General features: G+C 41.5%; 1 protein-coding gene across 2 annotated transcripts in view; it reads left to right on the top strand.

Moving 5' to 3' along the window:
* paxip1 (PAX interacting (with transcription-activation domain) protein 1) overlaps positions 1-16,022 on the top strand; it is a 115,502-nt gene that overhangs the window by 51,098 nt on the left and 48,382 nt on the right. For both annotated transcript variants that reach the window (XM_041184866.1, XM_041184868.1), the window contains 3 exons: positions 3,602-4,073; positions 9,537-9,631; positions 11,223-11,318. In XM_041184866.1, coding sequence (XP_041040800.1) covers positions 3,602-4,073; positions 9,537-9,631; positions 11,223-11,318 — 663 coding nt within the window. The remainder of the gene's footprint in view (positions 1-3,601; positions 4,074-9,536; positions 9,632-11,222; positions 11,319-16,022) is intronic.

The raw sequence follows: 16,022 nt of genomic DNA, 5'->3' as shown, positions 1-16,022 counted from the left end.
TCAAGGAGCTCCTGCGTGCAGCAGCCGTGTCATACCCCCTGCCCTGCCATGCTTATATGCTTTAATTACTTAATCATTTCATTCAATTATTTATTTTCTTTTATATATTTATTAATCTTATCACATGTTCCTGTCGTATTTTTAACCTTAAGAATAGAATAGACCTTGACCACTTATCACATACTCAGCAGACAGCAGGCTCCTTCCCATTTAGCAGAACAGGAACCAGTTCCTACAGAGTGAAAGAGTTAGAAAAAGCAAAAGAGCACCTCCCTCCCCTCCTCATTGAACTCCCTCAGTTCACTGAACTCCCACACTCCATTGAGATTGTACACTCAGTGCTGTCCACACTGAGTGTGTCTGAATTTTTATGTTCTAAACAAAAACAGTGTCCAGGTATTTCACCCCCTTCCTTATATTGCTCAGTTTCTGCAGCTCAGCTTCCAGATCAATAATCCTGATCCGGAATTTCTCTAGCTGCTTACACTTTCTGCAGACTTGTTTGTCTTGAATCTCCTTGGCATCCAAAAGCTCCCACATTCCACAACTGCAGCGTAACACCTGTCCTGCCATTGTTACTTTTGTTATTTATTTAACTTAATTTGTTTACTTTATTAATTAATTTGGAATAGTTCTTGTGTGCTACAATTTGCTGTGCTTATTAAATGCTAGTACCACCTACAGCTAAAAGTTAAGTTTCTTAGTTGCACAAGCATGTGTTTTAGGTAATTATTTTATTTTTTATTTGTGATGGTTTAAAGTTTTCGTTCTTTTTATTGATAGATCTACCATAACTCTGTTGTGCTAGGCCACCTTACACCAAATGCTTACCAGCCAATCAACTTGCTTTTTTCACTCAGTTTCTCCCAGCTAAGCACATGCTGCTTTATGGGTCCTCTCTCCAAACTCCTGCTACTTTATGGGCTCTCACACTCTTTTTCCCCGCTTTCTGAACTCTGCTGCTTTTTGAGTTCTTTCTTTCCACACTCCCACTGCTTTATCTGCAATCATCATGAATTATTTTAATCATATTGGATGAATTAAATTGACAAAGGTAGCCCTTTGAGGATGAGTTCAAAGTGTATTTGAGAAAGTTTCTTTGAACAATACGTTCTGGAGCCAACCAGGGGTCAGGAAGTTTTAGAACTGGTAATAGGTAAAAATGCAGGATTAATTAATGCCCTCATAGTAAACTATTATCTAGGCAAGAGTGGTCATAACCTAGAATTTCACATTCAGTTTGGGGGTGAGAAATGTGGGTCTGAAACTGGTGTATTAAACTTACAGGCAATTGCGAAGGTATGAAGGCAGAATTGGTGACAGTGGAGTGGGAAAATAGGCTAAAAGGTAAGACAGAGAAGCAGTGACATATTTATGGAATTATATAATTCTCAACAAAGATTTATTCCATTGAGGAAGAAAGACTGCAAGAAAGATGCACCATCCATGGCTAACTAAGGAAGTTAGAGATGTATTAAATTGAAAGAAAAAATGTACAATTCTATGAAGGTTAGTGGTCAGTCAGAAGATTGGGAAAACTTTAGAAACCAGCAAAGGGTGACTAAAACATGAGTGGGAAATGATGATGAGAGTGAACTAGCAAGAAATATAAAAACAGGCAATAAAAGCTTCTATAAGTATAAAAAAGAGTAGCAGCAAAAGTGAGTGTTGGTTCCTTAAGAGGGCGAGACTGGAGAACTGATAATGGGAAACAAGGAAATGATGGAGACTGTGAACACTTATTTTGTATCTGTCCTCATGGTTGATGACACAAAAACACGCAAATGATAATAGAAGAAAATCAAGAGGCATAAGGGAGGGAGGAACTTAAAACCATAACCTTCAGTGGAGTATAAAATACTAGGAGAACTGGTGGGACAAGTCCTCTGGAGCCGAGTGTTCACACCCTAGAGTCTTAAAAGAAACGGCTGCAGAGATTGTGGGTGCATTGGTTGCAGTCATCCAAAATTTCCTAGATTCTGAAAAGATCCCAGCAGAGACAGAAAGCAAGAAACTATAGGCCAGTTAGCCTAAAATCTATCATTGGGAAAATGCTGGAATCCACAATTAAGGAGGCAATAGTAGGACCATTAGAAAATCATAATACAAACAAGCAGAGTCAACATGTTTTGTGAAAGGGAAATCATGTTTGTTTTTTTTAGAATTCTTTTGAGGATGTAACAAGCAGAGTGGATAAAGGGGCACTGGTAGGATGTGTATTTGGGTTTTAAAAAAGGTATTTGATGAGGTGCCACAGAAAAGGTCACTGCACAAGATCAAAAATTATGGTGATGAGGTTAATTTCTTAGGAAGGGTGGAGGATTGGATAACTAACAAGAAGCAGAGTTGCGATAAGTAGGTCGTTTTCAGGTTGGCAAACTATCTAGTGATGTGCCACAGGGATCAATGGTGAGGCCTCAACTATTTACGATCTATATTAATGACTTAGATAAAGGAACCATATTGTGGCCAAATTAGCTGATGATGCGAAGATGGGAAAGCAAGTTGTGAGGAGGGCACAGTCTGCAAAAGGGATATAGATAAGTTCAGTGAGTAGGCAAAAATTTGCCAGAAGGCGCATAATGTGGGACAATGTGAACAGGTCCATTTGGCAGGAAGAATAGAATAGCAGAAGATTATTTAAATGGCGAGAGACTGCAGAATGCTGTGGTACAGAGGGACCTGGTACCTTTGTATAAGAAGTTAGCATGCAGAGACAATAAATCCTTTGTTTGTGGGGGAGGAGACAGCAGCCACTTTTCTTCACCAGGGCGGCAACTTATTCTCCCTCTTTGTTGGTGAAATTGGACGGCACCATTTACTGGATAACTGCTAGGATAAAAAATGTTGGAATCTATTGCAGGCCAAAATCTTTCCAGTGATCAGAGCATCTCTCTCTAACTCAACAATTACAGCAGAAAAAAAATTGCCATTCGATCATAGAATTAGAAAGCAAAGGAGGCTGTTCAGCCCATTGTGCCTGTGTTATCTCTTCACAGGAGCTGTTCAGTTAGTCTCACTTCTCTGCTCTTTTTCCACAGCCCTGCAAATATTGTTCCTTTTTAACTGTCTATCCAATTCCCATTTAGGAGTTACTATTGGATCCGCTACTACTGCATTTTCAGGCACTACATTCCAGACCAATGATATTAATTGGAGCTTGAGGCCACTTGGGCTTCTGACATTTTAAAGCATAGCTTGAGTAAGATTTTGGTAGCATGAGACTCGAGTTTTGCTGCTCATGTAGCTTTGCATTTATCGCAAGTACCTTCAGCTGATGGTAAGTGAAAGGTGCATCTAATATTATGCATTGAAACTGAAAGGTGTATTGCATCTGTGTGCAAGAGGGTGGTACAGAGCTACCCCACCTCTTTGTCCATTGAAATGAATAGACAGCGAAGCAACCGGGCTCTGTTAGGATTGCACACTCCAATTTTCCATTCTTGTCATCACTGTGACCAAGTAATGCAATAGCCTCAAACATGGGTCTGTAAAAAATCATGCCCTATGTTTCTCGACTATATTTCAGTCCTTTGCTTTCTTAGTCATTTCACTTTGTGGACCCACTGTTACAGTTCTGTTTCTTGGACTTTTTTTCCAGATCTTGCAGTCCCTTTCAGCTCCGACCAAAAATCTGGAAGCAGCCAATCAGAACCAGCAGGGACCAGAACTCCGGCATCCCGGCGCCGTTCTTTTCACGCAGGTTAAGCAGTTAACCCCTGAAGCGCAGCAGCTATTGCAGCAGCAGTCGCAACAGCACCAGCTGCTGCAGCTCCAGCAGCAGCATCTAATGCAGCTGCAGCTACAGCAACAGCAGCAACAACAACACCATCCTCAACTTCACCAGCATCCATTCCAGCAGCAGCATCAGCAGCAGCATACGTTCTCCCAACAACAACAGCACCATCACTTACAGCAGCAGTTGCAGCAGCAGCATCTTCAGAGGTTGCAACAGCAGCACTTCCAGCAACAGCATCTACAGCAGCTGCAGCAGCAGCACCAGCAACATCAGCAGCAGCAGCATCCTGTTCCACAACAACTGCAAATCTTTGGACATGATCCAGGCCTCGAAAGTAAGTAAAAAAACAAAAAAACTACGGATGCTGGAAATCCAAAACAAAAACAGAATTACCTGGAAAAACTCAGCAGGTCTGGCAGCGTCGGCGGAGAAGAAAAGAGTTGACTTTTCGAGTCCTCATGACCCTTCGACAGAACTGTTCTGTCGAAGGGTCATGAGGACTCGAAACGTCAACTCTTTTCTTCTCCGCCGATGCTGCCAGACCTGCTGAGTTTTTCCAGGTAATTCTGTTTTTTGCCTCGAAAGTAAGTGATTGAAGAAAAAACACTTCATTGGAAGTTATTATGTGACGAATGTTATAATCTCCCTGTATATTTCAAAGCTCATCAATGTACGTCATTAAAATTTTACATCAAGCACATACTTCTTTAATGTAAACGTTAGATCTGGTTGCTACCATTTTTGATAATGCTTTCCTCTCAACCTTTACCGTTATAAATTATGTCAATGCTTCCTACTCAGTTTTGCTATTTCATCTGTCGTAGTGAAATTGAAAGCCTTAAACAGTAGGTGGCAATATGGTGCAAGTTTTTTGAAGACTCCTAGCTCTGTTACCATCTTGCATTTTTGTATTCATCAACCTACTGGTCGTAAATGGATTTTTTTCTCAATGGAAGACCCCACCAGAAATGAGTATAGAATCTCTTGCATACTCTGCGCCCTGCTCAGTTTACTCCTTCACCCCCAGGCTGTTGAAGCACATCGTTTTCCAAATGCTCCACGGCTTTGCCTCAAATTGCCTTACCCTTCTGTCTGAATTCCAGCTCTCTCATACACCTTTTTTCTTAAAAGTGTGTTTCTTAGTTCTCACACAAAAGACCACAGCCAGCTTCCTACACCTGTCTCTCTGGAATTCTTTCCCTAAAACTTTTCAGTCTTAACTGCATCCCCCCCGACCGTGGAAAACCCCTGCAAAGCTTGTCTCTTCAAAACTCATCATGTTTCATTCAATTCCTCATTGGTATTGTTCCTTTTGTTCCACTGCCCCGTTCTGAAGTGCTGCATTAAAGGAATTGTGCAAGTGCATTTTGTGCTCAGAACTCGTTTGATTCAATTTAAATGTCCTACATGAGTCACACATTTGGCACCAGAGAATTGTTTGAATGTATACAACTACAACTTGTATGGCATCTTCAACATAATAAAATATCACCCCAGGAGCTTCACAGGAATATTCTAATACAAAACATGATATTGAGCCACATAAGGAGATATTGGATCAAGTGACCAAAGCCTTGGCCAAAGACACAAGTTTCATGGAAATTACTAAAGATGAAAAGCAAGGTTAAAAGGCAGAGAATTGTAGGGAAGGAATTCCAAAGTTTAAGCTGTAGACAACTGAAGTAACAGTCACTAATGGTGTCGCGCTTAAAATTGCGATGCACAGGGAGCCTGAATTAGAGGAACTCCAATATCTTGAGTTTTGGGGCTGCACAAATAGGGAGGGGTGATGCTATGGAGGGATTTGGAAACGGAATGGGTTTCAGATCAAGACAGTGCTTGACTGGGAGCCAGTGTAGGTCAGCGAGCTCCCAGGAGCGGTGGGTAAACGGGACTTGCTGTGAGTTAAGACATGGGCAGCAGGCTTTTGAATGATCCCAAGTTTATGCAGGGTAGAATGTGGGAGACCAGCCAGGAGTCTGTTGGAATAGTCAGGTCCAGAGGTAGCAAAAGCATAAATGAGGGTTTTGGCAATAAAAGAATTGAGATGGGGTGAAGCCTTGACAATGTTACAGTGGTGGACAATCTTAGTGATGGTGTGAATATTGGATCAAAAGCTCTTTTCAGGGTCAATTAATGACACCTTGAGAATATATTCTCAAGATAGTTGTCAGGAAGAGGGATGGAGTCTGAAGCTAGGGAACAGAGTTTGGGAGAGGTCTGATATCCAGATTTAGCAAGAATTTATTTACTTCCCACTAAAATATCAGCAGTTGTGCAAGTAGACATAATCATCACTTAAGTGGGAATTAAATGATGATTAACTTGTTCATTTTAACTTTATTTTCCTCGGCAGGCACTTTGAGTTTAATTCCCTTGGGTTCAGCATTTGGACACAGGATGCTCTTGAATAAAATGATGTTGTAAAGTTAATCTACAGTAGCTCTAGTCACTGCATGTCTAAACATATTGACTATCACTTATGGCTCCCTGATTAATTGAGCGATCTTTTTCAGTCAGCTCTTGCTATAGTGCACCTTGCACAACCCCTCAATTAATTTTAAAGGACATGTGTTAATCTGAGGATGAAAAGGCGAGAGGAAGATGCTTCTTGCCAAAGGCCTTCAAGGAGCAGGTCAAGTGGCAGCACACTCTGACGTGGGGCAAGTGCAGATGCAAATTAAACAGCACCACTTAAGTGCACCAATTCTTTTCCTGTCAAACTCTGGCCTCCCTATATTCATCCTTTTTTTTTTTAATTAACCATTGTTGTTCATCATGACTTGAGAAGTGTGCAAGGCTGAAAGTTTTCATTTATTTTGGAGTGCTGGCAGGTATGATGCAGTAAAAGATGGTGCAACATTGGGAATGACTGAATCTGCTTTTGTGAGTCGGACAAAGGGTTGAGAGGAGGCTTGTGCTTGGCATAATAATGGACCACTTATGCTGAATGGTTTGTTCTTGTGCAATGCATTCTATGTGGTGAAAATAATAACTGGAGCTAAGCTTTTGTTTTGCGCTTGGTCTGTGATTTGAAAATCTCTTGGTTTTTTCAGAAACAATAAAATACTGAGTCCTGAGTTGTGTTTGTAAGGGAATAAATGCTCTTGTGTTAAACAGTAAACATTATGACCCGTTACAGTGAGCAGTATAAACTGACCACTTTGCATTCAATGTGACATTGCAGGTGGCTAGGACATGTTAATAGGCAGCAATTTCTAAACAATAAGCCATGATAAGATGGCACCAGTGGTGTCAGTCACACCCTGAGGCAGTGACAATTTAAAACAAAAACAGAAATACCTGGAAAAACTCAGCAGGTTTGGCAGCATCGGTGGAGGAGAGCACAGTTGACGTTTCGAGTCCTCATGAGCCTTCGACAGAACAGTTCTGCTGAGTTTTTCCAGGTATTTCTGTTTCTGTTTTTGTTTTGGATTTCCAGCATCCGCAGTTTTTTTGCTTTTATCTCTGTGACAATTTAAACATTTGTTCACGGGGAGAATGGTTTACTCATGCAGCAACTATGGGTTTCAACACAGTCATGACTATAATTGGCTGAAGACTGCCAAATGTGTGCAAATCTAGCAAAGGAAGTTTCCTTGTCTAATATTGATATATATTTATAAACATGTGGGATAATTGGTTGTTTTGATTCCCATACCAGCATTTCTAACATGGAGCTGATCTAAAGACAACAGTTTTTTCAGTGAGCTTACATTCATTCACTGCCAGTCACCCCATGCTCTAACCTCTATCTATATTGACCCAAAGACCTGATAACATAGTGTGGAGATGCTTGGATCTTTCTTGCTTTGTCAGTGAATTTGATTCATTTATTATTTGTACCGAAGTCCCATCCAATAATGATCCTAAATATTGAGATGACCGAATCCATTGTCTCTGGCCTCCTCCATCAACTCCATAACCTGGTCACCAACTCCATCCTTCTCCCCGGTAACTGTCTGAAGATGATCCAGCAATCTTATGTTGTATTTGATCTTGAGTTGAGCCTCCAGCTGCACATCCTCATCATGGCTAACAGCCTACTCCCATTCCATAACTTGCCCTGACTGCTCCTGCCTCAGCCCATCTCCTGCTGAAACCCTTCTCCATGCTTTGGTGATCTCTAGACGAAACCGATCTAACGCACTCCTGGCTAGTGTCCCATACTCTACTTCCTCCACCAAGTCCCATTCACCCATCACCCCGTGCTTGCTAAATTAGCTGCTGGAAAATTAATGTCTTGATTTTTAAAATTCTCATCCTTGTTTTTAAGTTTCTCCAATGCCTTGTCCCTCCCTATCTCTGAAATCTCCTTCAGGTAATAGGGAAGGCAAATGGAATGTTGGTCTTTATTTAGAAGAGAATGGAGTATTAAAAATAGGGAAGTCTTGCTAAAAGTATACAAGGCACTAGTTAGACCACACCTAGAATAAAGTGAACAGTTTTAGTCTCCTTATCTAAGGAAAGATATACTGGCATTGGAGGCAGTCCAGAGAAGGTTCACTAGGTGGGAGTTTAGAAGAATGAGAGGCAATCTTATTGAAACATATAAGATTCTTAGAGGGCTTGATAGGATAGATGCTGAGAGGTTGTTTCCTCTGTTGGGAGAGTCTAGGACCAGAGGGCATAATCTCAGAGTAAAGGGTTACCTGTTTAAAACAGAGATGAGAAGGAATTACTTCTCTGAGGGTAGTCAATCTGTGGAATTCTTTATTGCAGGGGGCTGTAGAGGCTGGGTGGTTAAGTACATTCAAGGCTGAGATCGACATTTTTAATCAATAAGGCAATCGAGGGCTATGGGGAATGGGCAGGAAAGTGGAGTTGAGGAATATCAGATCAGCCACGGCAGAGCAGACTCGATGGGTCAAATGGCCTACTTCTGCTCCTGCATCTCATGGCCTTCAGCCCCACAACCCTTGAAACATATAAGATCCTGAGGGACCTCGGTAAGTTGGATGTGGAGAGGATATTTCATCTTTTGGGAGAATGTAGAACTAGGGGTCGCTGTTTAAAAATAAGGGGTCGCCCATTTAAGACAGAAGAGAAGTTTTTTTCTCAGAGTTGAGAGCCTTTACAACACACTTCCTCAAAAGGCGTCGGAAGCAGAGTCTTTGAATATTTTTAAGGCAGAGGTGGATAGACCCTTGATAAGTGGGTGAAAGGTATCGGGGTAGGCGGGAGGTTACAATCAGATCATCAGTGATCTTAGTGAAAGGCAGAGCAGGCTTGAGGAGCCGAGTGGCCCAATCCTCCTAATTTGTATGTTTGAGCCCTCTGAAATATCTGTACCTTTAATTCTGGCCTTGAGTGTCCACAATTTTAATCGCTCCACTATTGAAGGCTGTGCCAAGGCCCTAAAATGTAGAATTCCCTATCTAAATCTCTCTGCATCTCTTATCCCTCTCCCCTCCTCAGAGGTGCTCCTTAAAACCTATCTCTTTGACTAAGCTTTTGATCGTCTCCCCTGGCTTTGTGTCAAATTTTGCTTTTTGACATTCCTATGGAGGCACCTTGGGTTGTTTTATTTTAAAGGCACTATATAAATATAAGTTTGTATGAGTAACATCTACAGAAGTGAGTTGGATTACTTTCTGACTCAGATCATTATAAAGATCAGATTAAGAGACTGAACCGCAAGATTATTCACGCGGGAATAAACTACAATTCCACTGGAATATTTTTAGGCATTCTACTCAGTAATATTTCTGAGCATTTCAATGCATCCGTGTCGTAGGGACTTATAGTATAATTGCAGTTTTAAATTACTCAATTTCCCTCCTGTTTTCTTTTTCAGTCCCAGAAGAATCATTTTTACTGGGCTGTGTTTTTGCAATCGCGGACTACCCAGAGCAAATGTCAGACAAACAGCTGCTGGCAACTTGGAAAAAGGTAATGATGCTGCTACGTTCCAGAATTTATTGACGATGAGCAGCTCTACTGTGGATAACCAGAACTGTGAAATGGATTTTATTCGATGTGGGAGAGTCCAGAATGAGGGGGCATATAAGTACAATAGGACCGTCAATGAATCATGAGCGTTCGGAAGAAACATCTTTCCACAGAGAGTGGTTAGGATTTCAAACTTGTTACTGCATGGAGTAGTTCAAGTAAATAGTATAGACGCCCTTCCAGGAAAGCTAACTAAGAACATAAGTGTTGGGAGGGGGTGGGAGAAGGGATTGAAAAAGCTTTTCTTGACCTAGACTTAAATGTGCAGGGAGCAATTTCAAAATTTGCAGGTGACACCAAATTGAAGGAGGAGGAAAGTGATCAACTTCGAGGGCTTACAAGCTGTTGGAAATTGCAGACAAATGGCAGATGAAACTTAATGCAGAGAAGTGTGAAGTGATAATTAAATTTTATTTGAAGTGTAATCGTTGTATTTGGCACATCCCCCAGTCATTAATGTGATAATGACCAGGTAATCTCTTTTTGTAGTGTTGGTGATTAAATGTTGCGTGGGAGGGGATGGGGGTGGAATAACTCCCCTGCTCTTCAAAATAGTGTCATGGGGTATTTTAAGTCTACTCGAAAAGGCAGGCGAGGCCTTAGCTTAGCATCTCGTCTGGAAAGTGGCACCTCCAGTAGTGCAGTACTCCCTTGGTACTGTCAACCTGGATTATATGCACAAACCCTTAGAGTGGGGTGTGAACCCACACCCTTCTGTCTTAAGCGAGAGTGCCACCAGCTGAGTGACCCATGGAATGTTCTTCCAGCTAGGATCGTGAAGGCAAAAGTCTTAGACTCATTTGTGGGAATGCTAGGTGGAAATCTGAGCCTTTTTAAAAAAAAGAAATCCTGAACAAATCTGCAAAGTTTGGTCACATTGCCTCCATTTCTCATCTCTTGTTCATGGTGTAAGATTGAGCCAAACAGAACCAAAAGCGAATCAGGTTCAATTCTTTTATGGGTACGGGCCAAGCTGATCTTAGCCAGTAGAGTCCTCGATTGATCTCTAAGCTGAACTGTGGCGCGTTTAAACACCATCCCTAACAGCATTGTAGGTGTACCTACACTGCATTGTCTGTCTGCAGTGGTTCAAGAAGTCAGCTCACCACCACCTTCTTGAAGGCAATTTGGGGTGGGCAACAAATTCTGGCCTAGCCAGCGACATCCACATCCCATGAAAAAATAATTCGAAAACCTATTTAAATGCTCATTTGCTAGCATTTGCGCTTGGGTCAGAAGGGTGTGGGTTCTCATCCCACTCCAGGGACTTGAGCATACAATCCAGGTTGACACTCGCGGTGCAGTACCGAGGGAGTGCTGCAGTCCAGACAAGATGCTAAACCAAGGCCTCGCCTCGCCAAATGAAATTGATGAATTTATTTAAAAGTGAAAATGTTTGGGAGGATGCAGGTTTAGTGAAACTAGATGGAATAGTGCGACTACTGGAAAGTCTCATGTTTATCGATGCAGTAAAAATTCAGGTGGTGTGAAAATGATTTTTTTTTAAGTGTCTTTGTATGTTATTATCCAGATTATCCAAGCCCATGGAGGAATTGTAGACCCCACCCTGACTAATAGATGCACACATCTTCTGTGTGAAAGTCAGGTCAGCAGTATGTATGCCCAGGTAAGCGTGTAAATTTAGTTGCCTTTTTCTTTCTCCCAGCTGCATGTTTTGAAAATATGTTAAATTATTTCATTAAAAAATTGTGCACCGCCTTCTGCCTCCAAGCCTATTTTGAGCATTGTATTAATAGAAACTTTATTCGCGTTTTAATGTAATGCTCTCTGATGGCAAATTACTGCCCACCATTTAATTTTGTGAAACTTTGTGTTACCTACAATCTGGGTTATAAACTGAGATGCAGTGAAGCAGCATTTTTACATCACACCAGTTGTCCTTAATGTTTTACCAATGGGAATTTCCAATGAGATGGGTGGTGTTGAAAGTGAAATAGAAAGAGCTTAACATCCTGTATCATGAGCTTTTGCCTTGCTGTCCCCTGTTCATACATCTATACATGTGGTCCCTAGTTTTCCCCTTCCTTCTCCTCACAGTAGCACCTGTATGTAGATTCATGTTGTGAGTAGAAGGGTCGTATCTCTTTTGGCTTATGGTAATGCAGTGCCCATACAGGCAATTTTAATGGAACAGGATCAAGAGGCTGAATGACACATTCCAGTTCGTTTTTGGTTTGATTTGCATTTTATATAGCATTAACAGGTGCCATGAGTAATTTAAAATTCAGCTGCAGGAAGAATTTATTTCAGCAGACCATGACCAGTAAATTTAACTTTATTCTGAGTTTTGACTTTGGATGGTTAAAATGCTGTCAAGAAGCTAAAGGGAGGAGCAAAAAGAGGGCCTCGAGTTGATTGATTCCAGTGGTGAAGTGTTCCGTCTTTTGAGGAGAATGCAAAATAAAACCACAGACCCCCCTCCTCTTTTAATTGAGGAAAGAGCCATAACAGTTCTCTGCACGTGAGGCCATCTGGCATATTGCACCTGTGGTGACATTTAGTAAAATGAATAATCTCACTGCCCCCTGTTTGTACTATTGCCCTGCACCTTTGCGTCTCAAATATTTATATATACGTTTCGCTTTCGTGGAGCAATGGACCATTGAAGAAGTGGTTGCTGCTTTGACCACTTAAAGCAAAACATTTTCCACATCCAAGTAATCCCTTATGTAAAGAGATTACTCCTAATCTTTCTCCTACTCTACTGGCAATTTAAAATTAATGAACTCATGTTACCAGCTTCTCAACCAGAGAAAATAATCTGTTCCTATTCACTCTCTCGAAACACTCATCATTTAAGAAAACCTCTTAAATTTCCTTTTAGCTTTTTGTGCTTCAGTGAAATAGCCTCAGCATCTCATCTTTCCTTATAAATATATATTTTCCCACTAAATTGAATGTTAACTATTGTTTTCAAGTTCTTTCCGTAGTGAGGTACTCAAAACACGCGTGCTATTGTAACCGGCACGACCAGTGTTTTGCATAAATGTATCATTCGTCCTCCTTGTTCGCTAAGCCCCTATTTATAAATCCCCAAATTAATTGGCCTTTTTTCTGGCTTTATCTACCAGCATTCTCACTTCCGGGAAGTTGTGTGTGTCTGTGAAATCTGTTCATCTGCGTTTGTCAATATCTTTTAAGCCTATGTTCCCATAGCCTGCCTGAAGCAACTAGTGCAGGCTGAGATGACCCTGATAGCTGTTGACTGTGCCCTCAGCGCTGTCCGCTTCCAGCATCATGATCGCATTTTCAGGTGTGTCACAGTTTCAGATTGAAGTTAATAAAACAGCAAATGCCAGAAATCTAAAATTAACAACAAAATGTTAGCAGGTCATGAGATCATTTAAAAAAATAGGAGCAGAAGTAGGCCATTCAGTCCCTGGACCTTTCACTACCATTCAGTAAGGTCATGGCTAATGTGATTGTGGCCTTCACTCCACTTTCCAGCCTGCCCACGTAACTCTGGATCCCCTTTGTCGATCAGAAATGTATCTAACACGACCTTGAATATGTTTAATGATCCAGCCCCCACTGCTTTCTATGGAAGAGAATTTCAAAGTCTGATAACCCTCAGAGAGAAAAGATTCCCCCTCTTTGTCGGAAATGGTCGATCTATAAGAAAGAGACCAGGTTATGGCAGTTAGGGTATTCATCGTTCTGTCAACCTAATGGCAGGTACACATCAGAAATTGCCTTTTGCTTCTTTACAGGGGCTGACCGACCCTGTTGCATATTTCCAGAACTTTTGTTTTTTCTGTGGTTTCTTCATCAGTTTGAGGAGGAAGACCACTGGACACTTGAAGGACAGCAGCCCACCAAGACCAGTGCAAATCATTCAGTCACCTTTGTGGAACAGTGGCAGCAGTGACCACACTGGTTAGCAAGTGTACCTTTGACTAACAGGCAAACTAATTTGGTGGCAGTGCCCAGTCAGTAATGCATTTGAGGATGGATAAGCAATAAACCATTTTCCACATTTTCACTTGCATCCTTGCGAATTTATAGCCAGTGCCTTAAACATGGATTGGGAGACTCAAAAGAGAGTTTGGCCAGCTAAACCTGTAATCCAGTTTGAAAAAAAGGTTTGAAAGGATTGAGAGCTGTGTGTGAATCCAGACTCATCTAATGGGGTCAGAGGCTCCTGTCTTGACTACAAGGGCTATGTGTGAAATTTGTTTTGAGTAACCTCAATTAGTTCCTCATGGGGGCAGTTCCACAACATAATGGCCATGATTCAGCACTGAACTTATCTGTCACTGAGCAATCAGAGGTTAGATGATGCTGTAACTTCTCCATTAAGAAAATGATCAAACACAAAAGTTTGAGTTCAGTACTTTGTGATACAAGTAACTGTACAGGTCAGCTTCTGTGGAATAAAGCTTTCAATTTGGCTGCTAAGTTCATTGCGTAACCTCACATAGCGTTTCTAACTGTGGTTAATGGTGGCTAAGCAGCATGATTTTAATAGCACTTACTGTTCTCTCTCCCCATAAGACGACGACCCCTGTGTTCAAAGCCCATTTGAAACAACTTGAAGACTAAACCTTGGAACTGTCTTGAGTTCCCTTGGGCGTCACTGCTGACTCTTAAAGGCTTCTTGGTGGGGCTTATAGTTCAAGATACTTGCACGTTGACTGTAAAATTGGTTGAGATGAAAATGGGAAGATGAAAAAGTAAAACTTGATTCATCCTTCTTGCAGACTTCATCTTCAGAGTTGACAGAAACTTTGCTAAGGTGGGCTCTTTGATAGCAGCAAATGTAGTAATGCTGAAACTGGCAATAGATGTAGTCTGTTCCAGTTTGGAATAACTTGTTGAGTAACTCTGCATTATTATGTGAAGAAGTCTTAAACAATTCACACAATGATCAGGATCTCTAAGAGGAGAGGGGAATATGAATAAACTACATAGATGCAAGGGCAGGTTGAGTTTTGGAGAAAAGAAAGGATGCCATTATTTCAAAGCATTGTTATTTTTTATTCCCCCAGGGTACAGGTTCCATTCCCCCCAGGGTACATACTGCGTTATTAGCTTTCCACCCCAAATTGAGGCAGTGTTGTCGTGGTAATGTCACTGGCTAGTGCTCTGGGGGGGACAGGTTCAAACTCCGCCATGGTAGCTGGTAGAATTTAATTTTAATTAATAAAAGCTAGAATTGGAAGCTACTGTCAGTAGTGTTGACCACAAAACTATTATCGATTGTTGCAAAAACCTATCTGGTTCACTGATGTCTTTTAGGGAAGACAATCTGGCAGGTCACAGGACCTGGCTGGTCACCAATGACTGTGGTCAAAATAAAGAGACCTCAGATTCAAAGGGCAACCTAACTACTGGATGACACTTGGCTCATGGAATGTCAGAATGCTACTAGACAATAAATCTGCAAGTAATTTGTAGTTTATTCTGAAATTGTTGCATAGATGAATTTGTAGGGAAAAGGTCCTTGCAGATGGAGCTAACCACTATTTGCTTGAGGCTTGTAGAGCAGCTGGGCGATTAAAGGTGTTAGATTGGGCTCTCCCACAGCGGGAAAAGTAATCCTGAAAGTCGTCTTAGCTCTTTTGGCCTGATATTGGTGGGAGTGTAGATCAAACAACATAAAATGCACATTTCTAATGCACGTTTCTGCAGGGAGAAAAAATTCAGAGAAGTGATTCTGAAACTGCCTAAAGAGGCAAGCAACGCAGAAGGAAAACTATAGTAACAAATCAAATGTGTTTATGGCCTGAATGCTGCCCAAATCGGTGGTATTTATGGTGAGAGATATTTTGCTGAAAGCAGGCTTCTCATCTGCAACCCCTTTTGGCTTGCGCCACCATTTAATCATCTGTCCTTCTGATCACAAACCACTTTCCCTCCTTTTCCTCCTCTATAAACTGTTCGTCTGTATATCCATTTAAAGCATTAACCATAAAGAAGCAGATCCTGAGAGAGAGTGAGAGAAACAGCGTGGTCATTTACAGTGAGAGAGAGAAGCAGCGTGGTCATTTACAGCGAGAGAGAGAGAAGCAGCATGGTCATTTACAGCGAGAGAGAGAGAAGCAGAGTGGCCATTTACAGCGAGCAAGAGAGAAACAGCGTGGTCATTTACACTGAAAGAGAGAGGAACAGCAGGGCCATTTACAGCTAGAGGGCGAAGGAGCGTAGTCAGTTACAGACTGTGAGAGAGAGGAGTGGGGCCTTTAACAGTGAGAGAGTGAAAGACCATTAAAGAGCGCAAGAGGGAAAAGAGCATGGAGAGCAGCTGATTGTTGAGTAGGATTGGTGAGTATTTCCAGTCTTTAAAGTAAAGTAAGGCTTTTAGTTTGTG

The sequence above is a fragment of the Carcharodon carcharias genome, chromosome 3 (genome assembly GCF_017639515.1).
Source record: "Carcharodon carcharias isolate sCarCar2 chromosome 3, sCarCar2.pri, whole genome shotgun sequence".
In the NCBI taxonomy this organism is placed as follows: Eukaryota; Metazoa; Chordata; class Chondrichthyes; order Lamniformes; family Lamnidae; genus Carcharodon; species Carcharodon carcharias.
Note: the sequence above shows the minus strand (reverse complement) of the source record. Positions and strands in the feature narration are given on the sequence as shown.